Here is a 25,874-nt window from a genome sequence, read left to right on the forward strand (position 1 = left end):
CACTTTCAGCAGAAAAGCGCATTACAATAACTTTAAATGAAAATGCACAAAAAACGAGATTTGAACATTGTTTTTCAACTCTTGTGTGGTTTAATGGTTGTGGCCATTTATAAACATCGCATATGCGATAAATCGGTGGCGTATGCGTGATATTCAATGTGCAACGCCCCAATCAGATGAGCTGCAGACATTTTTATGATGCTCTCATGCATATTGATTTGTAGCTGCCACTTGACGTGTTGCAGCTGCAGCTGCTCCCGCTCCTGCTGCTGCTGCTCCTGCTAATGCACTCTTTGTTGCTGTTGCAGCTCACGACTCGAGACAATGGAAATTAAGTTAATGACGCACCTACAGAACGTGCCGCAGCCTATCGTGAAAAATTGAAAATGAAATTGATATTAGCCGAAAAAAACCAAATCATAATGATATAACTTCAAGTTTTTACTGTTTTTTTTTATATTTTCAGATTTGCTGCCCACACACAGATCGCATGAAAGAAATTGACTTTTGGGCATATTTTTATGGCACATTTCTTGATGGAAGTTTTGAATTCGGGCGTTTTTATTGACATTATGTAAAAGACGACTATGAAAGCAATAATTGGCCTTCATTTGATTGATCAATTTTACTAGACAACGCTTAGTTTTCATTATGTAAAACGCATATAACTGAAAGTTTATTCAATTAATAAAGTTAAATTGTAGAAATACTTCAAAACAATAATTTCAATGAAAAAAAATATAAGATACTTGGAAAAAAATTTTAAAAGTTTTTAAATATTTTATTTTTTGCAGAAGCTTAACAAATTGTTGAAGCATTGTTCAATCTAACGAAAGTCTGAACTACATATTCGTACAAAATATAATATATAATTTAATATTTAAGAAACTATTAATTATAATACAAAATAATATTTCTAGTATTTCTTATATTATATGACCAGTTACTGAATTACCGAATTTATTTTTAAATTTAATTTAATTTAAATTTTCTATATTTTCTATATTTAAGTTTATTAGACCTTTTTCTAATTTAAAAAATTGATAAAAATTCTATGAAATTCTTTATTATTTATGCCAATAATGATTTGAATGGGCTTTGAGCCGTAGTTGTGCTCAGGAATTGACTTGTGTGTCAACGCTTAGCTCACTGTTCCACGAAATCAAGTATTTCATTGATTATAATTTCATATACACCAATAATATATATATATCAACTACTCATACATAGATGCACATGCATCATGCATGATAATGATATATACATAGCTTTCATTCAATTATAAAAACAATTAAAAGCTTTTCCTAACAAGAATGTCCCAGTAGAGCTGTCAAATATATTTGAAGACCAGTGCAACTGGACTAACTCCCAATGGTTAGTTAGCTTCTGTAGCTCTTAGACTCAAGTCATCATGTACTGTTCCACTTTCGAAAACTCGCCAGAGTCAAAGTCTTCCAGGAAAGCAATTTAACCGCATTAGACCCTAACAAGTTCATCCATTTACACATTCGAAGAACACAGCGCACATGCAATTTGCTGTAGGATTTGCGCTAGTTTCTAGCCTCATTTGGTGATTGTGGATGGTTTTCTTTTTCTTGTTGCCCATGCCCATTATGCAAAAGCCTTTGCGACGCCCACACGTTGAGCCCTTTTTAGAACTTGCCAACACACAGTCATAGACAGCTGTGTTAACCCCATTTCACAATGTGAGGTCTGTCAGGGAGATAGACAACAGCTGTTTGCTGTCACACTGATCTCTCACCTTGCCTTTGCATAATTTCTCAATGCAATTGCAGTAAAACTAAGATGATGTTGAAGAAGAAGCAGAAGAAGAACCAAAGTGTAATCACAGCAGCAATAGCAACTAACAGCTAAAGTTTAGCTCTTATGTTCCTCTTTCATCTTCATTATATAAGCAACAAGCCAGACAGCCAGCAGAGCGTAAAATGATGTTTTTTCTTTGCTGCCAGACAATTAGAATCTAAGCTGCAACAGCTTGTGTTTTTCTTCGAGTGTAATGAAAGCAGTTTGCCTTATTATTTTGCATGTCCAGGGCCGTGTCGCTGTTTATCTTTCAGCTTTGTTCCATTCGTGCCTTGGCATATCCCCAACAAGTTTCTAATTACGCCAAATTCAATGCTCCGCTGCGCGCCAACCATGAAAATAACATTGTTTAGTCTATTTAGCCTACGAAATAAACGAAATGCGAACAAGAGAAACGCATAGCTAACCTAGTCGAAGTGAAGCATTCGACCAGCTTATCAGCTAGTCGACTTTATAGGTAACTAAGGTCAATTTTCTACGGTGTCAAGGGAGAGGCCAACGCAGCGGAAAATGATTGATAACAGAATTGAATTTTTTGGTTTGTTGCTTAGATTGGACACTTTTTATACACATTCTAAAGCTAACAAAAATGGCGCTGAAAAATGTGTAAGTAAATAAAATATGATGGATTAGGCTAGAGTAAATCTAGAAGAAATACTAAACAAATATTAAATGTCTTAAAGTCAAAATGTTCTTTTTTTATCAGATGACCATTTAAAGAGCTAGTTCAAATGAGCTACTTACAAATATACTATACACAATGCTTATAATACCGAAGTGGTTCATTGAAATTAGTTCATTTGAATAATTAATGTGAACTAGCACCAAAGATTTGACTTGCAACTAATTTCAGCAAGCTCTCTTGCATACGAAAGCGTTAGGCAATCAAGTAAACTAGTTCAAATGAGCTATTTACCAAAGTTTGGAGTGGAAACAAACAATAATTAGCTGCTATTATTGTGTTGCTCAATCGAACTGGTTCAAATAAATTAAATTCTGAGAAGACCTAACTTCGTTACAAAGATATGAGAGCAATAAGCTCGAAATATAATTATTTAAATTAATGAAAATAGCACAGATCATTTTCTAATTCTAGCACAAGTTCACTTGAAACAATATAAAAATAATTATTTTTAATAAAATCTGCATTAAATAAAAACTATTAGAAAAAGAAAATGATCTGACCATAGACCATAACCACGCAGAATATATACAGTAAAAATATATATTCCATTTAATAAAACATAATGAACTAGTTCAAAACTTACAAAACAATAGGCGTTAATAAACAGTTACGAGATCAACAACCGATAAAATTTACTACAAATTTAGTTTATCACAAAAAATCCTCTTAATTAACTTCCCAACTAAGCTTTCTTTATTTTGAATATTTCAGATTATTTCAACAATTTGCGCCTCATCTTTTATTGTTTAGTCAATGGCAGCAAACAGTGGCAGAGAGGTAAGAAAAATATATCATTAGCTTTTCAAAATGATTTTCACAGCGCAATTTACATACAATTGCCTGCTCTCGGGCAAGAGGAGCATGGCAAATGGGGGCGGGGCATGGTCGGCGATGGGGACTACATAAATAAGCAGCAAGCAGCTCATTAAATGCAAATTTTCTTGAACAACAAACAGCAGCAAAAGCTGAGGATAAAGCATATTTTGTGTGTTGAACAAAAGAGCTTCAAAAATATTATTAAATCAATTTGATTTTTCTTTTCTATTTTTTTCTTTGCAATTTTCATTTTTATGGAATTTTAATTTGCATGTCAAGTGGACGCAGTAAATAAAAAATAAAAACGTGCGCTAAATTGGAAAAGCTCTGGAAGTTTTATATCAAACGTTTTGCCAATGCCTTTGGTCAATTTGACTTTTTCAATTTTGGCAAAATTAAATTAAATTCAAGGCAGTCTAACAATTGCGCTATTAATCATTAATATCCACAAATTTGATAAATATATGTGTTTAAGGGATTAACATTTTATTGTTGTATTCCGAGTACGCGATAGCGTAAATAAACAAACCCGACAAAAATAAAAATTTCGACTACAACACGCGAAACGCGAAAGGCGAACTGAACGCCTAAATTCACGGGCAAATTTTCGAATTACTCTATAGCAAACACAAACTGAGAGAATCACAGATAAAGACAATCAAAGAGTGGGAGAGCAAGAGAGCGACCCACAACAGAGTCTCTCAAGACCCGACGATTCGCTCAGATCTTAAAAATAGTCAAACGAAAATAATGAACAAATCAACAAAGAAACCAAACGTCGAATCTCCATCCGTCCGTCTGTCCGTCCGTCCTCTTTGCAACTAAAAACTGAGCACTGGCCTTTCAATCAACAATTTGCCATATGTGTCCCGTCACATGGGAGCCCAGGGTGCTCGTGGAATTACTTACATATGTACATATTCTCCCCATATGGTAAAAAATTTAACGAGGTTAGTTTTAGATAGTTTATAATATATAGAATGAAATAGAGTAAATATATAATAAATATATATAACAAATATGTAAGATAAATATATACATATATAAAATATAAAGCAATTTTTAGCTTTTCTAAGCTAATATCATAATTTTATAAAATTAAATGCTTTCAATAAATTTTTTTTATTTTTCAGTTATTTATTTTGTTTTCATTTTCAATAGAAAATTATTGCCATAATTTCTGGAACATCCCTCTCGTATGACTCTCCCAGCAACGAGAACGCATACTTATGAGGAATTTCAATTCCTACCTTCCCCGACCCAACAAAAGCGCAAGTGAATAAGCGCGGACACGAACCATTACGAGTCGCTAGTAAACGACTGCCGCAAGGGGGCAACGTATGAATGCGGGTCCAACAATTGTCACGCGTCCTCTTCAGCAGATGGGCAATGACCACGCCTACTGCCCACCCCATTTTTATCCCACATCTATGTGCGTGTCATTGAGTTGATGTCATCAACACAAAGATTGAGATTTCCCTCATATTTGACTCAACATTTGTAAAATGCGGAGAGTACGAGAGAGGGAGAGAGCTGAACTTTGGTTTATTGGCTTCTGGTTCCGGCTCTCTGTCTGTCTACAGTTCATGTGCCGTTATAGTGCTAACAGCTAATTGAGAACCCAATGAAAATTTCTTACAAACATTAACGGAAAATGTATGAGCACAGAGACAGAGCCAAAAGAAAACCCAAAAATAGAAAAGAACTATTTTTAATGAACTTGAAATTGTGCGTGATTTATGTGAAGGTTTTAATAGAATTTTCTTTTATATAGCGGGCTCATATCTTAAGAAAATGGGAAAAAGGGGCTTGTTATTGCCCAAACTTCCGTTTTTTTCTTTGAATAAGAGTTACTATAAGAAGAAAGTTACCCTTTACATATTAATTTCGAATGTTTTATAATGAGTTCTACAAGTTGAAGCTTTCTTAATTTCCATTGATATTTCTCTTATTTATTTTATTTTGATATTTTGTTACACATCTGTCGTTTTACTTAATTTGAACAGCTTTAACAGCCCTTTATTCAACCACAAACTTCAATTAGAGATCAATCAAGCAATATTCCGGTATTATTTTCGATTAGCCGGCTGAATGATCATAGTCGATAGCGACACGTAAGGTTTTTTTTACTTATAACAGACATCGCAATTAACGTCGTTTTGTGGTCGTCTCAATTTCCAATATTGAGTAATCGCTTAATGAGCCTCACACACACACATTAGGCCAAGACACCTGACCAGCTAACGTAACTGATAAACGCTTGTTATGAATCGGCAATCGATAAAAGCTAGCCAACTATTGATAAACAGCATGTGTGTGTGTATATGACTTTTTTCGAAAAATTAATTTACACTTGGCACATTTTCTTTTTGCCCGCATATTTATTGCAAATTATTTAGCACCCACCACAAAGAGTAAAACCCGAAACAAAATTGAACGTTGATGCAGCTGCAGTCTGCGTCTTTTGCATTTTCCAACCAAAAGCAAAAAACAAAACAAAACAATGAACGAACACACAAAAAGTTAAGCACGCGAGCGAGCGCTCAGGAGAGAGAGAGCAAGAGAGCGGAACTCCCCAGCCAACGCGAGGCGGCCGTTTTTCCGTTTGTTATCGCGCTTCGTTCGTTGTGCACGCGGCAAGAGTTAAATGCAATCTGAGCACACAGCGTACGAATGGACGTTGGTTGAGCGGGCGAAGCAGAGCATAGAAGACATTGGCGTCGACGTCGCAGCAGAGCGACGCTGGCGCTCCTAGCTAAGCTAACTGAACATGTTGGGTGCCCGCTGACGTCGGCACGCTGTCGCTGCCGCAGTCGCCGTCACAGTCGCAGCCGTAGCTCACTTTGTTGCTGTACACAGCCGAAAATGCGACTAATGCGACTTAGCAATAGAAATTAGTAGTGAGAAAGCAAAAGGAATAAACATATGCAAAGGAAAGGGCACTGAGAGAGCCTACACACACAAGGCAGAAATGCAGTGAACCGAACTGAAGTGAACTATTTGAACTAATCAGCTGTTCATTTGAGAGTAAAGTGAGCAAGGAAACAAAGAAGCTAAGATCGTTTCATATTTAAAATTGAAGAAATATGATTAATATTTTATCATCACATTGAAAACCCACATAATGCTAAAATTAAAAACAAAAATATTTGTTATTCATTGTTTTATATGAGCCACACAATAGTTTATCTACACCACTTAAGGAACCGGTTACTCTGCACCCTCGTGTGCTTCGACTTCTCGGTTGCCTAGCATCCAGTTGGTAAGTATTGGTACTTATGAAAAGGAGTCTTCGATTCGATTCAGTCGTCACAGCAACAACGAAGTAAACAAAACTAAATTTGTATACAAACGGGCGCAACCACAGAAACCAAAATAAATTAAACGCAAATAAATGACCGCATGCAATTGCAGTAATTGTGGATGCTTATTTTTGGCTATTCATAGCAAGCGGAGAAGAGGGGCAGAACAATCTTTGTTAGCTATTTATTAAACAAAAGTAAACAAGTGTTAGCCAAATGTTTGACTAATCAATGCACACACTACGAATCCGCTTGAAGAATTGCCGCACAACATAATAAAACAAAGAATATAAAGTTTTATTATAACACTAACACAATCCCTTATGCATATAATACTCTAACAAAGCTGCAATGCACATATAATTAGGCTCGTATGTGTCACTGTGTGCATAAGTATATACAGATAAGCACAGTGTTAACAGTTGCTTCAGAAATTGCGTAGCTGGCTCAACGCTAAGTGCAGGCGAACAAGTTCGCTGAGTGATTTAGCTAATTGAGCTGGTTCGATCAGCATTTAAGTAATCAAAGTCAAGCTTTTTAATACAAGCAATTAGTTTTTAAGATAACTTCTCTATATTAGGTAAATACACCTAGGCTCCCACAGTAATTCCTTGACTTCCTTTAATAGTAAATGTTAAGAGTTCAACATAAATTCATTTGCACGTAGGCCGTAATTGTTTACTCTCCCTGGTGAACAAGCTCTGCCTGGTTTGTAACTGTCTCATTACTTATAATATATTATTGTACAAAGCACAGCAACAAAAGTTGGCGATTTTTGGTGCGGCAAGTGCGCGAGCCAGTTGACTATTAATGTAACACCCGTTTGCCTTGTACAACCTTGCAAAAAAAAAATACTAAACAAAATACAAAACAAAAAATCAGGCAAAAGAGCAAAAAGAGGCTTAGTAGCAAAAACAAGCGCAAGTCACAGTCCACAATATGACGTAATGGACCGGACGGACAAACCTAACCGAAGGCGTAGGATTTGTGTTGCTGTTGCCATCAGTTGAGCTGCCACGCCTTCGCTTAACAAACGCCTCGTGTGGGAAATCAGCAGCAACAACAACAACGTAACATTAACATTTTATGGCCAATTCTTTTTGCCAGCTTTCTGGTTTTCTTTCGGCAGTTCTTTGGCCATTTTGCAGGTGTTGAGCCCATTGTCTGACACTTACCCCAAAGCAGCAAAAAGTTAGATAATAAGTTTGTCTAATAGCAAATGAACATTTCCAGTTACTCTCTGTTCGCTTACCTGAAAGTAAAAGATAAAAAATATTTGCTATTATTTTTTGTTTAAGGTATTTTGACATAGAATAGAAGATTAATTGATGATATCAAATACAGTAAATCTAAAATAATATAAATAAAGAGGATAAATTAAACAAATTTAAAGTTAAAAGAGGAAATTAAAATAAATAAAATTGTAAACTGAATTAAAATACATAGATAGACTGATAGAAATATGTTTAGATGCATAGATATGTGGATAGATAAATGACTAGATAGAGATGATAGATTGTAGTAGGATATTAAATAATTAGATAGGATAATAATTAATAATAATTAATATATGGATATTATAATATTGATAGCTCATAGATAAAATATGCTGTGTTATATTATTTTATATATTTCTATTAATCTTATATTAATCTATATTAATATATATATATTATATGATATTCCTTATTTATATGGCTTTAATGACTATAAAGACTAGAATATTAATCCTGCTCAGGAATCCATTTAGTTTAATCTAGCATTTCTCTATGTAATTCCTATAACTAAGCTAGCTGAGGCCAAAAGATGTCTTATTTGAAGGTCTTTCAGATCTTTAATTTAGTTTCATTTAATTTCCTTCATTCCCCAAGCCACAATTATTTATCATAGTTAAACGTTTCTTAAACGTTGTCCCATTCTTTTATTTTTCTATTTGCATTAATTATAATAATTGCAACATTTTATGCTTCAATTCGTTGCACGTCGCGTGGGTTTTCTCAGTATTTTTGTTGTTGTTTCGTTTTACTTTTTCTGGGTCAGCGTCACATTTGGGTTAAAAATCGATTTTCGTTTATGATTATTTTTTTTGTTTCATTTCGCTTCTGACTGTCTCACATTTGTCTTTCTCACTTTTGCTCTATGCTCTTTATGTTGTGCCGACTTTAAATGCGGACTATGGACTTGTGGGCTGAGTATGTGTCTATGTGTGTGTGTGTGTGGGCAGGTGCCAGAAAATTGTTTAATCAATATGATGGAAGAGCAAGCAATTTGTTGTTGTCCTATTAAAAGAAAACAAATTTGTCCGTAAACGGAATGTTCCATCTATTATTTATTTTTGTTATAAGCCGATTAAGTGCAGGACAGTTAAAAGAAAACATATTTTGTTTGTATTTCAATGTCTTAAAGATCAAAGTCCAATAGAACATTTGCAGAGTTTTCAGTATCAGGAAGCTCTTTAACATTATATTTATTCCCATTATATTTGTCTATGCCTCTACTAAACAAATTCTTAAAAAACGACTGAAAACTCTACACATTTCACATTCAGCCAAATGAATGATTTGGTCAAAAGGTTTCCCATGGGCGAGGGGGCATGGCCTCATTTTTGATGTTTAACCTTTTCTTGGCTTTTACGCCTTTGGCTGGCTAATTGTCAATGCTCTGTTTGGCCAGTGGCAGCAAAAGTGAAAAGCAGGGAATAAAGAAAAAAAGAACCCCAGCTAGATCCAGTAGCTATTTAATTAGCTAAGGTCAGTTGAGTTTGTTTTCTTTTTGGGGGGTCTGTTGAGCAAATGCGGAAGAAGTCTAGTTACTTGCCTAGTTGCATAAGCCCCTACCTCATAGTCTTAGTTGCCCCAGCTGAAGTGTGTCTCGAGAGTAACTACAAAGATCTGCTCCCACAACTCTTCCCAAGCCATGTCAGATCGCAATCTATGTCGCACTCATGTGCTTGTGTGTGGGGACGACGCACTTATGCAATTATAACTGTAGGCATTGGAGTATGTAAAAGCAACAGCAACAGCAACAGCAACAATAAGAAAAACAAAAACAATGGCATTTGCAATTTGTTCAATTGTCAGAGATCTTTCGGCATTTAAGTGGAGCGAGATACTCGCTTGCAGTCCATGACGAGACTGTCGTCTTCGCCTCGCGTTGCCACAGCCAACAAATTTGTACAGCACTTGGCCTCGTCTATAGCTCTTGCTGTTCAATATTATAGATTTCCCAAGATTTTTCAAACTCAGTATCAATTCGAAAAGCCCAAGTGCGCGATTAGGTAAGCAAATGAATGGATATAAAGTGAAGTTGAAGTCGTTTTTTTTTGTGGGAACCAAGTTTGATGTAGAAGATCCAATAAAAGATTCTATAAGTAATCTATAGTTATTTATCTTAAGGCACTCCATCAAATGTATTTAATTAATTGTTATAATTCTTATTTGTTAATATTATTATATGATATATGGAACTATTATGAGAGTATTAAAATTGGCTTTACTGATAATTACTTGCCATTCTGATATACATGTATACCACATATATCATATTTTAAATTATATATTTTATCTGTTTATCTTATTTTAAAACATCTTTATTCCATCTTAACATTTCCTTCTTCTCACAGGTGCATATTCTGCTGGTTTGTGTCTTCGCTCTAAGCTGCCAAGTCAACTGCAATGCTATGAAGCACGTCATATCTGCTATGCATATATACCATATATGGCATATATATAACATTATCAGTATAATTATCCGTTTTAACTGTACATCTGTTCTTCTCTCTAAAAGTAACTAAAATACTTTTACAGACTCTTTGTTACATGTGATTCGTGTCTTTGCTATGTCAAGACATTTGCATTCAAATATTTAAAAAAAAATTCTATATATTTAAGCGTATATTGATCTACTTATCGAAACAGCTCATCTCCCAAAAACCAACTTTATAGTCACTAGAAAAATATACTTTAATATCATTGACATTCTCTTCTGCGCGAGCCCTTTCTAATGGTTCGTGTCTCTGATAGCCTCTGCATGCAAATAACTAAATAATAATTTCCATATCTCTTTGAGTGCAGACCCAGTTCTTGATTATACCGACTTTCTTGAGATTTTGCTCCCATTTTCTATGCAATTAAATTTCAACTTTGTTTTCTTTCATTTCTCGACGCTGTCAATTGTTGTGCCTTATTTCCTTATCAATTAATGCGCCCCTCCTACAGCTCCCTTCTCCTTTGGCCTGATTCTTTTCGCTCATTTTGTATGCAGCGCCAAGTTTCACACAACAATCAACGATGGCCCACGTCGACGTTCATTTCGCATTGCAAATGATTTGTACCGCCCTGCCCCAGCCACCCACCTGCCGGCTGCTGGCTGCTGGCTGCTGTCTGCCGGCTCTGGCTGGCCTCAGCTAGAGCTCCTGTTTGAGCGCTTGCTGCGGCATTTCCGTTTCCCGTTCGGCCTGTTGCATAAAAGAACAATCAAAGGTCTTCAAATGATTCGTACGTGATATTTTTGCGAAACACATTTCTTTCGTTGCCATTTCACTCTTTTTTCAGTTTATTTTTGTTTTTTCCTGCGCTGAGGTCTCTTTCGGAATTTTCTGATTTTTCATGTGTGTGCGAGTGTTCGCTCACCTTTCATTTTCCATTCACCTCGTCTCTTTGTCGTTTGCAGTTGTTGTCTTTAACTCCTTTTATTTACTCGTTTTTTTTTTTTTTTTATTTTTGGCTTACAAATTTACAAATAATTACGCAGCAACACCAGTAGCCGCAGCGACAGGTAAAAACAATTTTCAGTTTATAATTTACACCTGTCGTTTTACCTACTCAAAAAAAATTTGCATAAAAACAGAATTTCACTCTGTCTTTTCGTCTTTCAACTCTGTTTTAAGTAAGTTCCTCCCGGATATATCGCCGAAGCTGAGCTGAATATTCGTTTATTCAATTTATACTTTAATGCTTTCACAGATAAAAGTTTTTGGTAAGGAGAATCGTAAAATAAAGAACCAAAAATGCTGTTGACTTTAAAAAAAAATACAATTTCTTAAATATTTATTAGCATACTATGTTAATAAAAAACAGCTGTTAGGCACCTTGCAGAGCTCAGTTAAGTTAAGTCAGCCTGAATTCAGCACATTTCTAAATACTTATAAAAAATACTCTATCAAATCTTGGCATGCCTCTGCTCAAAGAACCTAAAGCTAAAGTGTATCTGCGAGCTGTTAATTTTTATATTGTTTTTTTTTTTTATAATGTAATACAATAATAAATATGTTCACAATAAAAGTAACAATATTTATATATTAAATATTCTAATTGAAATTTTTAGCTACAAACAAGCTCAACTGCTGTATATATTATGTTACGTAATGAATATATAAACAGATCTATAAATAAATCCAAAAATGTAAGTTCTGGATTTTGTATACATTATTTAATATTTCAAAATCAATATAAATTGGTTTTAGTTCAGTTTGAACATAAAAAGAATGTATATTTATCTATAAACATCTTAAACATACTTCAAACATTTAGAACAGCTGTACTGCATATGTTATGTTAACTTTAGCTAGTGAGCTAGGCACACAGCAGCTGTAACATGCCGTTAACATTCACAACAAATTTACCTTAACACATGCTAAAGTATTGTGTAAGTCAAATTGAATTACGTAAGATAATAAGTATATAGATATAAAAATGATTACAAATAAATCATGAAAAAAAAAAAACAAAGGAAACCGAAAACCAATTGCCATTGATAGTACCTCTTTACCTAACTATTTACCACTATTTATCACTGTTAATTGAAACTGAGAGACAAGAGAAAAAGTAGTTATACCTTTTATAGTCGAAAAGGTAAGTGATTCAATTGCAGTTTAGTCACAGTAAACCAACTTCCTGCCAATTGAAAGCAAAGCCCATTCAATGAGGATCAGACATAATTGCAGGAGATGATGGATCAATAAAAATCAACGATGAAGCAATTAATATAAAAATATAAAAGATTCCGCACGAATGAAAAAAGAGAAAAAAATGTAGTTAAGTGAAAAGTATTTTGTTTTGGCTCATTGGCTGGAAAGCTTAAGTTCAGCTAATTGGCAACTGGGTCTGCAAGGAAAATTTCCACAACGAAATGTTCAATTGCGATTCGAGTCGATTTCAATGACCTTGAGGCGTCGTTGCACTCACTCTCAATGCAGTTTGCTGCACTTTATATAACAACAAACAGCAGCAGCAGCCAGCAGCCAGCAGCCACAGTGTAAGGGGCACAAAACTCAACCCACACCAAATAAAGTTTCACCTGCCTGGCATCTAGGCAGAGCTTAATAGACCCACCAAAATGACAAAGACGAGCAAAAACACGTTTGTAGCGGGTGAATTTAAGTGAAAAGCCGCAAGTCGCTTTTCCAGCCACGTTTAAGCAACGCGACGTTAACTGAATTGGAATTCGGCGTTAATGAATGACCAAATGGCCAAATGGCCAAATTGGCAGCTTGCTCTATCGCTCGTCCATTCGTTCGCTCGCTCGATCTTTCGTCCTCTAAAAGTGTCTGTCAACACTTTTCTCACTGTCGCTCGCTGGTCAAGTGCAAAATTCGCTTCCCATCGAGGGTTTCGTTATGCCAAGACGATCAACGCTCGATTTCAAAGAGACATTGAAAGCTGCCCCCACCGCTTCCACCTCTGTCAATGTTTGTGCCACATCATGCGAGAGCTAAAGATTTGTGAGCTTGCAAATATTTTTAAGTTGGGTTTTAACAAATTTTTTTCCCAACTATTTGTAACTGTTTTGTGCAAGAAAAATTGCAAAAGAATTCAGTGAGGAATTTGTCAAAATAAAAAATTAAAAAATAAATAAGCTAAAAAACGAAAGTTTATTTCACAAATATTTGATTTTAGCTTGAAGTCTTTTAAGTCTGAGATACTAACTGATATCTAATTTTGCTTTAATTTACTTATAGTCAAAAACTACAATTTTAAATTAAGCTTAAGACTAAACATTTTTTTAATTATTCCTATCTTTCAAACTTACGAAACTGAAATTTGTTTAATTTTATAGATTAAAAATTGATTTTAATTTTTAAAGTTTTCGTTTAGAATTCTATTGCTTATTCAATTTAAGTGTAGTCAATTTCCATATATTTATATAAAAAACTTCTAATAATTTTAAATATTTTATTTTAAGTTTAAAACTATGTTTTCATCATTTTTAGCTACCCTTTTAAGGCACACACCTAAGCTGTATATATTTGTAATTCATCTCAAGTTCCTTTCCCAGATTTTTAACTCTAAATTTTCAAAAAATTTGTCAACAGAAATATTTTTATTCATCTTTTGACTAGAAAAATTGTGGATTTGCTTTTGCATTTTTATATTTAAACTTACCCTATAATCGTAATCATGACGATTCTCCAAGCTTATATCGCTGTACATATCCTCAGTTGTATCACAGTTAGAGCTACGGCCGGAAGAGTTGAAGCTCGATGATCTGTAGAGTTGGCTGCAAAGCGAATGGAAATAATGCAAAATCAATAAAATGAACAAATATTTAAAGCAAATCAGTAACTTATCAATAACTTATATTATTGACTTTAATTAATAAATGCCTTTGATAATTTGTTTCTCGCTTAGAGCTACGGCTATTGTGAATGGGTTGATGCGGTTTGTGTCTGTACTAAATCTGTTTATCCGACATCCGTGCTACACTAAAGCTTTAAAGCGCTTCATTTACCCCTGACACAAACCGCAGCACACTGTAAATGATGACAATGCATCGAAAACTGTATTTAGCCAAGACACACACCAAGACATGTGCCATGGCTGCATAGCTGTAAGTGTAGCACAGTGATTATCAAACCAATTTAATTAAATTAAAATGCAGTTAAATTTATATAGAACGAATATATTAGTTGTTTTGAAGGCCTATTTGTATTTTATATAATTTTCTTTAATAATTTTATTCATAATATTATTGCATTATCAAACTTACCTGGCTAAGGCATTGGAACTTATTTGCCTGCGGCCGGAACTGTAACAAATATAGAAAAATATTAAACTAAAGTAACATTCGTACACAGCAAATTATATACATAAAATTAATGCTACAATTTACCAAACTGTGCAAGTATTGTTAATAAAAACTTAATTAAATTTTCTAAATGCCCCACTAAAGGGCCATTAATCGCCCTTCAATTGGAAGCCCCGTTAAGGAATTTCTATAAACTGATTGCGCATTGAACGAAAAATGCAAATAAACTAGCTGACATTGAAGAAAGGCTACATAGAAGAAACCAAAAGAAAAAAACGCAAAACACGTGATAAAATAAAAACAATAAAAAAAGAAATATATACAAAAAGGGAAAACAATGGCCACCCACGCAAGCGATTGATGCCTGCAGACACACTAAGCCAAACAGAAACAGGTAAAAAGACAAGAGCAGCAACAACACAATGAATGAATAGAAAATGCAGACAAGCAAAACTGTAACAACAACAAGAAAAGCAAACAGACATCAGAGACAAAATAATTGCGACGAAAATAACTAAAATTAAGTTGTAAAAGTGGAAGAAAAAAAACAAAAAACAAGTGTAAAGTGCATTTAGAGAAAATGTGCCAAACGTGAAAATGTGGAAATATTTTTGCATTTGCAGGTGTGTGGAAAATATTGCTAGACATTTAAATTGGGTGCAGCCAAAGCTATTTCGATATGAAAGGCTTAAATAAGAAACAAAATTGATATAAATATATATAAAACATAATGGAAAATAAATAAATGAGTAAAAATAAAAAAAAAATAAAAAAAATAAAAATAAAAATTAATAAATATATAATAAGTTATTTAAAATTCCTAAATAAACCACACTTTAATTAATAGTTAGTTATATATATATATATATATATATATATATATATATATATATATATATATATATATATATAAAATATATACTTAATATTCATTAATTAAAATTATTAAATATTAAAAATATTACAAAATATATATATTACAAAATATAGAAAATAAATAATACATTCATAAATTAAAATGAACAAGTAGACGATAAATTAAAACAAATTTGTTGTTAAAAATATAAAAAAAAAAAAAAAAAAATTTTGATAGTTCAAAATAATTTTAATATTTATTTGCTACATAAAATAACGAACAATAGAAAGCTGCTCAAGAACAACTCTTATGTGCCTGCAAATGAAAAACTTGAAAGGAAATAATTGCGTTAATTGCATTCCTGACACATGAACAAATGCAAATGGTTCTAAAGCTGTATGTACTAATTGCACATATAACACGGACTTAACAACTGCGGAAGCTGTGAGGAAAATATTGGCTTTTAAGCTAATTATATCCGCTACTAAACACGCCAAAACGTAGCTATTTTTCTGCTAAATTGAAATTAAAAGTAAAATTTCAGGTCAAATGTTTAGCCAAATGTCAAATAAAAATTTATAACAAAGCATACAAACTGCAAAGCAACAACAATTAAAAATATAATTTATATATATATATGTATATCTGCTTTTATGGGGTTCGGTGTTAGCCTCGCCCAAGCACAGCCCCACTGACCATGCCCACTAAGTGAACTCATTAACCCACTTTGCACAGTTGGGCTAGAAATAAATAAAAAAAAGGAAAAAAAAAACTATCTCATCTGGCAGCTTATGAGTTATTTTCAGCAAGGCTATAAAACATGAAGAGAAAAACCTAGGAAAAAACAACAATTGGAGGGACAAGAAAAGGCAATGCAAGTTTCAAAGTTTTTCCAATCCAAATAAAAAAGAAAAACTTTGATTCAGTTATAAAAACAAATGCAAAAATCAAAGCTGAAAAAAAGTTGAAAAAATATTCAAATTTATAATTAAGTTGGCAACACTCGTACGCCAATTGGCAACGCGCAAATTGTCCAAAGTGTTAGTTCGACCAACAATTTTAATGTGCTGCAAAGTTGCGCAATTTCTGCAACAATTTTCAGCAGCTGAAAAAAACTTGAGAGTAACAAGAATTTTCTTATGTGGAAAGCCAAATGCTCTTTATAAAACATATGTGAGTATATAACACTAAAAATTTAAAATTTAATTGCGAGACTACTAAATATTGCCAAATAGAAAAAAATTAGTAAAAATATTTCAAACTCTCTATCCGCAGGTCTCTTGCATACCCTTGCCATGCAATTCGTACAGGGTATGAAAACAATTTGAGTGAATGCAGTTGGCGCTGATTTGTTTGATGCAGTGCTGTCTGGCATTTGATTTCATTGATGCAAATTGAAATTGGCATCAAAATGGCAGACGAAAATCGAAGCAAAATGTGGCAGCAGGTGCAAATGAGCAAGGTGTTTTGCAACATTAGAATGTTGCATGAGCCACAAAACAACTGCGGCAAAAAAAAAAGATATTAACCCAAATTGTTGTTGAGCAAGTTTTCAAAAGCTTCGCTCGCGTTAAAATTATAGAAAAAAATTGTATTTAAATCAACAACGAAGCACAGAGCTGACAGTTAATTATAAAAATGATCAAGGTAATGACATGTAATCAGCAATAAAATAAAAGCAAAAACCACAACAGCGAAACAGTTAAAATAAAACATGTTTAAGGTCGAATTTGGTGTTTTATTATTATTATTATTATTATTATATTAACTTTTTTTATAAAGCAAATCAATTGGAAATGTGAGCTTATATTTGACCAGCTGTGCAGTTCAACTGGGTAACCTTGGTATACCCAATTTTCAGGTTCCGTTTAATTAAAACCAACAACATCAACTTTGAAATACACTCGAACTTTTTGCGTAATTGAAACGCCGAGCGGAAATTGATTATTAAATTTCGCCGGGTTTCAAGACTCTTAAAATACTTTTGGCCTCTTTTGAATTGCCTTTCGTTATTTATATATATAAATATATGATAAAGCTTGCAATATAAAGATAGATAAATATATATCTGTATAGCAAAAAATTGAGGCGAAGCTCAGATATTCTAACAAAAATGTACTTGAAAATGTTTTTTTTTTAAACATATTTCTATATTTGAGATTTGAAACGCCAGCTTTGAAATGCTGGCAAGGAAAAACTAACTCAATTTGATTCATACAATCTCGCTTCCCCTCTTTCCTTCTATGAATTCTTAATTGAACCTAGGAGAAATCTAGTAAACATTAAGTCAGTCTAATTTTGTCTTTTGTTTGCATAAAAACAATTTCTATTTTGCTGCAACTGAAAGCTAATATTCTTTAACAGTAAACTCAATACCCTAAGCTTCTTATTTTTATTTTACTTTTGATATTTAAATATGTTTGCAAATATTTGCATATAAATATACAGCTGAAGATAAAATACTCCAAAGAAAATCGAACAAGGTTAAACAATCAACAACATTTTCATTTGCTAAAAGTTGTCATAAAAAAAGTATTGCTATATTCGAATTCGAAGCTCAGATATCGTAAGAAATCTTAAATGGAATTCAAGCTAAATAGTATTATCTTCAAAAAGTTAATTTAGCTTTCATTTATCTAAAAGGTAATTCAATTATCATATCTGCAAAGATTTGCTCAATCTTATTCACTTCATTTACTCAAGCTAAAGCGGTTTACCGGGCAGTTGCAGAGAATTCAGAATTCAGTTGCAAAATTCATATATATATATATATATGTATATATTTATATGTGTTTTTATCTTTAGACATATATATTTACCTATTTTATCTATTTATTTATCAGCAATCATACTCTTCTCAAAATGTTATCAACTCAACAACAAAAAGTTTCTATCTATAGAATTGGTACAGACATTTCAAATGACTAACTGTCATATTCAACAAGAGCACACCTGTGGCTTGAGCCCCTACTCCTACTCCTGTTCATTATAAAAGTATTTCAGTTAGACGCACGCTCATTGCTGCCCGCTGCGCCCTGTTGCCCTATCTTTTGCGCTCATTGCGTTCCGCTTGGTTTGCAGCTGAGAATTTTGTTTGGCTCGCAAAGGGCATTAAAATAAACGAGGGGCCAGAGGTTGCTCGTTACATGCAATGGAAATTCGCATAAATAAAAGATTTTATTTTAACTTTTTATTAGCGAAATGACATAACTAGAAAGTTTGCTGAATCTGTTGAAGAGAGGGAGAGAGAGTTCATTGCTCTAGTTTATGTTTATTTAAAAAAAAATATTATAAATATGTTAATACTATTCCATATTTAGCTCTACTTTCAATATATAAAAGCATTTGAATGGCTAAGTACGCCTGTAGTGAAGATCAGCAGCAATATCAGCTGAAACAGCTAATAGATTCTATACATATAAATCATTAGCTTAGTCTGTTTAGGAGTTCAATACTGACCCACTTCGAAAATTTTGTGTGATTTCAAATTTGTATAAGACTCAACTTGACTGAAGAGTTTATTAGAGAGCAGACTTGGCTTTATATTTATACCTGTATTATTATACCTTTTATAAATATATATATACCTTTGCCTATACTATATAGTATCGCCTAACTTATACCATTTATCGTTCAAGCATTACATTCACATTCTCTAGCTTCGTTTCCCATGCCGAGACCTTCCTCTAGGGCGTTGCACGCCTTAAAAACTTGAAAGTTTTTGTCTTTAATTAAAAGTGACTTTCCTAGTTGTTATTTGAAAATACACAGAAATGACAATAGTTGGCGTAATTAAATGAGCTTTTCACCTGTGCACAGTTTTCCAAATAAGCAGTAGTGTGAAACATGAAAGATGCCCAAATGTTCATAAAAATAGTAGTAAATGCGGTTTCCCAGGTAATTTTAATGAACCACTTCTCATGGGGCTTGAAAGGCGTGCTTAGACATTGTCCATCCTTTAGCAATCGCAATGAATTGCGCCATTCAAGTATAACACGAATTACGACTTAAAAAACTAAAAGTAACTGTTAGAAGTACTTTGAGGCATTGAGGCGTTTCATAAAGTACTGTATATACAGACTTATATATACATATATTGAACTACTCAAAAACATTTGGCATTTGCATGCGATGTAGCAAATATTTATTAAACAAAAAGTAGGTCAATCTATAAACTTGAGAGAGCTGCTAAAGCCAGCAATTAATTAGACAGTAAGCCAGGTGTTTGATTGATTGACTCGGGGATGGGCAAGTGCGTCAAGGTAATAATCAAAGCTGCGCCAAGCCTTATTCTCTATTTCAGTAAAAACAGCCAGAAATATCTTTATAATAATAAATAATATTATAAATATAAAAAAAGCCAGCTCTGTTAAGGTTCCATTGTCTGCTTTGAATTTTAAGCAGCGAAGTTCAAGAAACTCGCAACTTCGCAGCTGATTATTTAATTTTGTTTGTCTTCCACCTGCCTTCTCTTCTGCCTTTTCTTCTTTTCCGCATAAAAAACTTGTGACTTATAGCCAAAGCAGAAGTATTCATAATATAGTTGAATCGTTAAAACTTTCGTCTTGACTGCTTTGACTTTTACCTTATTTGCACTGGGCAACAGGTAATGTAGCAAGTGCGGCAAACAGGTCTAGTCACATACGTAGATATTTGTGGAAGCAGCGGGCAGCGGGCAACGGGATTGAGTTTTGAGTTTTATTTTTAATTTTGTGAAACGCGACCCTTTGTCAGGTGACTTGAACAAGGTTTTAATTAACAGTTGACTGCTAACATGCGCACTTGACACGGTCACAACAATGATTTAAGCACACTTTGACAATAAGCCACAATGAGAACTAAACGCTGATGTAATTTTAGATTTATCTACACTTAAAATTTTCTTAAATTGGGCATAAAAGTGCTATGGTTTAATCATAGAAAATGAATGTATATTGAAATAAATAGTTCTATTTATGACCATAAAAAAATTACTAAAATACAAAATATATAAAAATTAAAAAGAAAGTTAAAAAAATATATAAATAAAAAGCATTAAGAAACAAATAATAATAAATATATTATTTATTTTTTTAATAACTAAAAAAATATACAATTTATAAAACACATTAAAAAATGTTTTTCAAATGTTTTTAAATACCAAAAATATTTAAAAAATTAAAAATTAAATAAAATAAATGAAACTAAAAAAAAATAAAAAATAGAATTGAGAAAAAAGAATTAGTTCATAGCAAAGTGCATATATGCTTTATACAGTAAAAAATAAATATATTAAAATATCTCAATGAAAAATAAAGAATTTTAAACTTTAATATAATTTAAAAGAGATTTTGGAGCAAAAGAAGTATTTTCGGATACTTTAGGTTACAATATATAAATATATTGAAACATTATAGAACTGTTCTAGTTTCACATTTGTATTCAGTACATAAAAGACCTTATGTCTGTGTATCTATTCAATATAAATTGATTATTCATTTATTTATTTGTTTTTATGTCAGAGTTTTAAATAATATTTATATGTAAAGCATAATCGCTTCAGACAGTATTCAGTCAACTTTTCATTTATGCTGAATGCGAAATATTTGGCTACAATTTTGCAATACAAATAAATTCATATACTTATAAAGATATCTCTTTGTCTGAGTTACGCCCTCCTATGAAAGGTAAAAGATATTTTAATGCACGATTCAAAGATCTTTTATTGTCGTGCCACACTTAATGCCATGGCTAGAAAAAATCAATTGAAAGTTGCTTTCTGACAAAAGGAGAAGTCAACAAAATGTGTGCTGGAGCAGGAGGGGTCAAGACATGTTGCGATTTCTATAGAAATACAGGTAACAGTTACATATATGTACAGATATATATATATATATATATTTATATATAGCTGACTCACATATAGACGATTGTTCAGCAAAAGCAAAAAAAGGCGAAAGTGTTTATGTGGGTGTTTGTTTGTCTGTGGGCGTGCTTCATTGTGGTTTCTTTCTTAAGAATTAATACATTTAACAATGCTTTACATGACAGTTAAGTGCAACAATAACAACAACAACGAATAGTAACCATATATTATTAAGTATACGCACATTTTTCTCAAATGACTGCGGTCATAGGGAAAATATTCAAAATATTCATCATCCATATGAAGTTAGTTGCCTTTGTAGATTTATATATAATCTAGTCTAGTTGGATTTTGTTATTTCTCTTTATTTATTTGTTTAACGCTTATCTTTCAGTTAACTCATTTGCTTATTGTTTTGGCCATTGGCCGCAATACGCGTCATTGCAATTGCCTTCAAGTTGTATTTGCTGAGATAAGATAGACATGATAAGCATTAATTAACCTCAAGAGCTTATAGCTGACTTTGAGTTACATGTGTTTGCACTTGACTGGGTATATCAACACGGCACAAGGAGCACTTACTAATCAGGACAATATGTTTTTGCTTATTTATTTATTTTTTAGTTCAGGTTTTTCATAGAAGCTCACACTTGTTCACATTTCTTATTGGCATTGATTTGGCCAAATTGGTAAGCTCTGGCGGACTTGGCGCTGCAGCATTTCCATGGCGACTAAGCTCTACTTTGCCAGCATATAAAAAACATAATTCAATTTTAGACACACTTTCGCAATGGCCCAAAAGCCGTCTCCGGCCACACTTCACTTTTCATTCAATTCAAATAACAATTTCACGTTATTTTATGGCTAATATTGTAGAGACACGCGCTTTTCATTTTGGCGCTTCTCCTAGCTCTGATAACGTCGTTAAATAGCGCCGCAGAAAGCAAAATGAAATCGAAACCAAAAATGAAAAATGAAAATGCAACAAATGCAAGCAAATGAAATTGTGCAGCGACTGTTAACCGACTTTTATGGCTGCTTAAGTGTAATTAAGGCTATAAACTGATTTGATTTTGATTGATGCGGCGCCCCAAAGGGTGTGCAATAAGACCAAGACAAAGAAAAAGAGAGAGGGACAGAGTCACTAGATTTTATGCAACTGCGATTCACATTTTAATTTTGGTGATTCAAGGAATTGAATCTTGCATCCAATACAAGAATTTACTAAGATTTTCACTTTGGATACAAAAAGGGCGTGTGCAGTGCACTCAGTCACGTGTAGATGTGTGTGTGTGTGTGTTAGGTAGACAGACATGTCAGAGGTGGCAATGCACGAGACTCTGTGCGTTCGTCTGTTTCTCTCTCTCGCTCTATAAGCATGTGCAACGAAAACAAAATATATATATATATATATATATGTATATATCTCTGGTTTAGGCCGTTCGTCAGTTGTTGACGCTTGTTGCAGTCATTAAGGCGTGACGCCGTAAATTACCAAAGTGTAAACTACAGTAGAAACAAGCACAGCAACTGCTTAAAAACAATAACTCATAGTAAATAGTAAATACTTTGTACGAGCAACAACTAAGCGCGAAAGCGAAATTTATGACCAAAAACCAAAAAAAAAAACAATATATATATCTCTGACAATATATATAATCTTTTACAGCTCGTCTTCGCACTCATCACAAATGTTTCGCATACGCTGCGTTGCCCGCGCTGTCTGCGGCAAGACTTTCACATACTTTTTTCTATGCCCCGGTGGAATTTTGTGTAGATTTTGATATTGCCACGCCGGAACCGATTGTGTGACGACGGATGCGTTTCGGATGCTTAACAATACACAGCCAGCGGGAGAGTCAGTTAAGCCAAATGCGAACCGCACACGTTTGCAGCTAGTTTCGAACTAAAAATCAACGCAGACTCAATCTAAAAGGCGGCTAACAAACAGGTTCGACGCAACCAAATGCGAAAGAGCGTAGCACAGCGAGAGACAGAGAGAGAGAGAGAGAAAACAGCAACAAGCCCAGCAAAACATAACAAACAAAACATTGACCAAGTGAGTTCACTGGACAAGAGCGAGCGAACGAGAGCAGCATCAAAAACTATTTGATAGTGCGTGGGCGACAGCAAAACAATGCTGCCAGCTAGTTGAAAAGGCCAAAAAGGTTAACAGGTAGCTGCTGCTCATTGTGAATCCGAAATGTAAAATGTAATATATTATATTTATTTTATAAAATTGTTAGCCTTATTAAATACTTTTGTTTAGGTACGTTTTCCTATTTACAAAATCTGGCAGCCTGTGCTTTGTGCTAGACTAAAAAGATGCCACTGCAGTTGCAACATGTTCGCTTGCAGCATGTTTGCTGCGAGCCGATAAAAACTTGGCCAATACAAATATTGCAGCATTAAGGGAATTTATCTACATATTTATTTGACTGCCTAACTTTTTTAGTTTTTATATTGGCGAGTTAACTTTTTGGCTGCCAAAATGTCGCGCTGACACGTTGCCAACGAGCGGTAAAACGAGCTGCCAAAAACTGTAAAACGTGCGCCAATTACTACGGCCAAAAGCGGCCAATTAGCATTGCAGTCAGACTACCAAGCACTTTATCAAGCAGCTACCGTAAGCCAAATTAGTGGAGCTTAAGAGATACGAGCTATATAATTTATGCTTCTAAATTTCTATACGAGATGGGCATCAAAATGTATTCAAATTGAAGAGTATAAAGGTATCTGTAAGGCAAAAAAATCAATGCTCATAAGCCATATAGAAACGGGGTTTAAGTCTCAGGTACAAGACTAAGGTATCCTTGAAAATGTATGTAAGCAATAATTATTGGTGCAGTCGGTAAAAGATGTGCGACGCAAGATCATTGTCTCCTGGTCAAGCAAAAGGTAGAGTAGATTAACAGCTAGAATTATCCCCGATCTAGAGTTCTAGAGAATAGAAACCACGGTGAAACGTCTTTTATCTGGTATAAATGTTCTCTGGTCATGGTTACTTTCCAAAATACCTACATTAGATAAGTTAAGCGGCCGAATACAACTGCATTTACCGCGGAAACTGAGACTCAGAGCAGACTTTCTTCAACTGCGAAACGTAGACAGAAGAAAGGACAGAGCTGGCAGCAAAAGTAGAAACTATAGAAGAGCAAATATGCAGCTGCTAAGATGCTTGGCAAAGAGGAATAAGTGGCACCTGGACGCAGGAGCTTGGATGAGAATGCTCAGCTAGCCTTTATGCTAAATCTGAATACCAATACGAAATCACATGAATTATTCAGAATGACACTACTCCGGTTTCCTAATAGGCTATCAAATAAATTTCAGCTTAGACTTTTCATAACTGAGTCAGAGCACACAAATATAACTATTCAAATATTTTCTTTATATCAAGAAAATAATTCTAATAAATCCAAATTTTCGTAGTGTTTGACCAAGGACCAATGTGGGCCCATAAAACGGTTATCCCATTTCAGACTGCTGTGAAGTTAAGTCCGCGATGTCGCGCGTGGCCCACGGTTTGCTGGTTATTCATAAAGATCTATGGAGTATTTGAGTACATGATTTTGGACAGGGATCAATCCTTTTGGATTGCATTATCTTGCTTTATTTCATTATTATTAATCATCAAATGGTGGATACGGCATAAAAAAATTAAAGTAAGTATAAGGACAGTATCTGAATGGTATTCGCCCTAATATAATTCACAATATCAGCAGAAAATCGAAGAGGAATTATTGATCGAAAAAGAAATTAGTCAGCTACAGTTTGAGGAGAGTTTGGGTGAACTACTTCTTGCTGCCAAGTTAAAAAGTGACCAATCAGATAATTTGTCGGTAAAGGAGAATGCACGGGAAAATTCCTGGGAGCCGCTACTGGAGCCAAGTGTACCGCTCCAAGATGCAAGCGCAGATTCGGGCTCGATGACTTCCTTGAGCTGTGCCACCCAATTCACCAAAACAAGCAAGTCAACAACAGTATCTATTAAACGTAACAAACATTCCTTGAGCAAATCAATAAGTAGCACCAAAAAGTCGCCGAAGTGGCGAATTTAAGCTTCGGAATTTAGTAATCGGGGTTAGAGGGTTTAATATTAATTTATTTGTTATTTAGTTGAAATTCTAGTTTTTAGTAATATTTTTAAATGTTTTAAATTAAAGTCAAAAATATAAAAAAAGATGGAAATGGAAGTTCATCTGCTAACTACGGCCCTTTCGCCCTATGAGACGGCCTTTTCTAAATGCTGGTTCAACGTCATTTAAATAAATTTTTCTTTTTATCTATGCACTTGACTTTGATGAATGCAATGTTAAGTTTTTCCCAGACGATGCAAAAACAAAGACATTAGCATGACAAATTAAAGCTGGGAATAATCAGATGCAATGGCTGGAAAGTTAAGAGCTGGCCACACAATTTACGAGGCACTTGCATGAAGGTTAAACCTTAACTGATTGCAGAGTGCATCTTAATTAGATGAAGATTTCTCACAGCTAATTATGATTGAAATAACAAGAA

At 33.8% G+C, this 25,874-nt stretch overlaps 2 protein-coding genes across 8 annotated transcripts in view; one reads left to right on the forward strand and one right to left on the reverse strand.

Annotated features, from left to right (window-relative positions):
• Positions 1-25,874, reverse strand: part of LOC111603324 (rab11 family-interacting protein 3) — a 51,172-nt gene that overhangs the window by 11,040 nt on the left and 14,258 nt on the right. For 4 of the 6 annotated variants that reach the window (XM_023320848.2, XM_023320850.2, XM_023320851.2 and 1 more), the window contains 2 exons: positions 14,614-14,652; positions 14,010-14,124 (listed from right to left, as the gene is read on the reverse strand). In XM_023320848.2, the coding sequence (XP_023176616.1) occupies positions 14,010-14,124; positions 14,614-14,652 (154 nt within the window). Of the gene's footprint in view, positions 1-14,009; positions 14,125-14,613; positions 14,653-21,597; positions 21,617-23,098; positions 23,247-25,874 lie in introns of those variants that run through there. The other 2 variants (XM_023320855.2, XM_023320854.2) reach the window with 2 other exon arrangements.
• On the forward strand, positions 24,699-25,593 carry LOC111603326. 2 transcript variants are annotated; one of them, XM_023320858.2, is made up of 2 exons: positions 24,699-25,018; positions 25,076-25,593. In XM_023320858.2, exons 1-2 carry the CDS (start codon positions 24,803-24,805, stop codon positions 25,412-25,414), a joined length of 555 nt encoding a protein of 184 aa, XP_023176626.1. In that variant the 5' UTR covers positions 24,699-24,802; the 3' UTR covers positions 25,415-25,593. The 2 variants fall into 2 exon arrangements, with proteins under 2 accessions (XP_023176626.1, XP_023176627.1); XM_023320859.2 differs by having other exon boundaries at positions 25,079-25,593.

The sequence above is a fragment of the Drosophila hydei genome, unplaced genomic scaffold (genome assembly GCF_003285905.1).
Source record: "Drosophila hydei strain 15085-1641.00,03,60 unplaced genomic scaffold, DhydRS2 tig00000001-arrow-pilon, whole genome shotgun sequence".
In the NCBI taxonomy this organism is placed as follows: Eukaryota; Metazoa; Arthropoda; class Insecta; order Diptera; family Drosophilidae; genus Drosophila; species Drosophila hydei.

Coding starts and splice junctions, on each gene's coding strand:
- LOC111603326 (XM_023320858.2), top strand. CDS start 24,803: ATGTGGGCCCATAAAACGGTTATCCCATTTCAGACTGCTGTGAAGTTA. Junction 25,019..25,075: donor TACGGCATAAAAAAATTAAA/GTAAGTATAAGG, acceptor TCACAATATCAG/CAGAAAATCGAAGAGGAATT.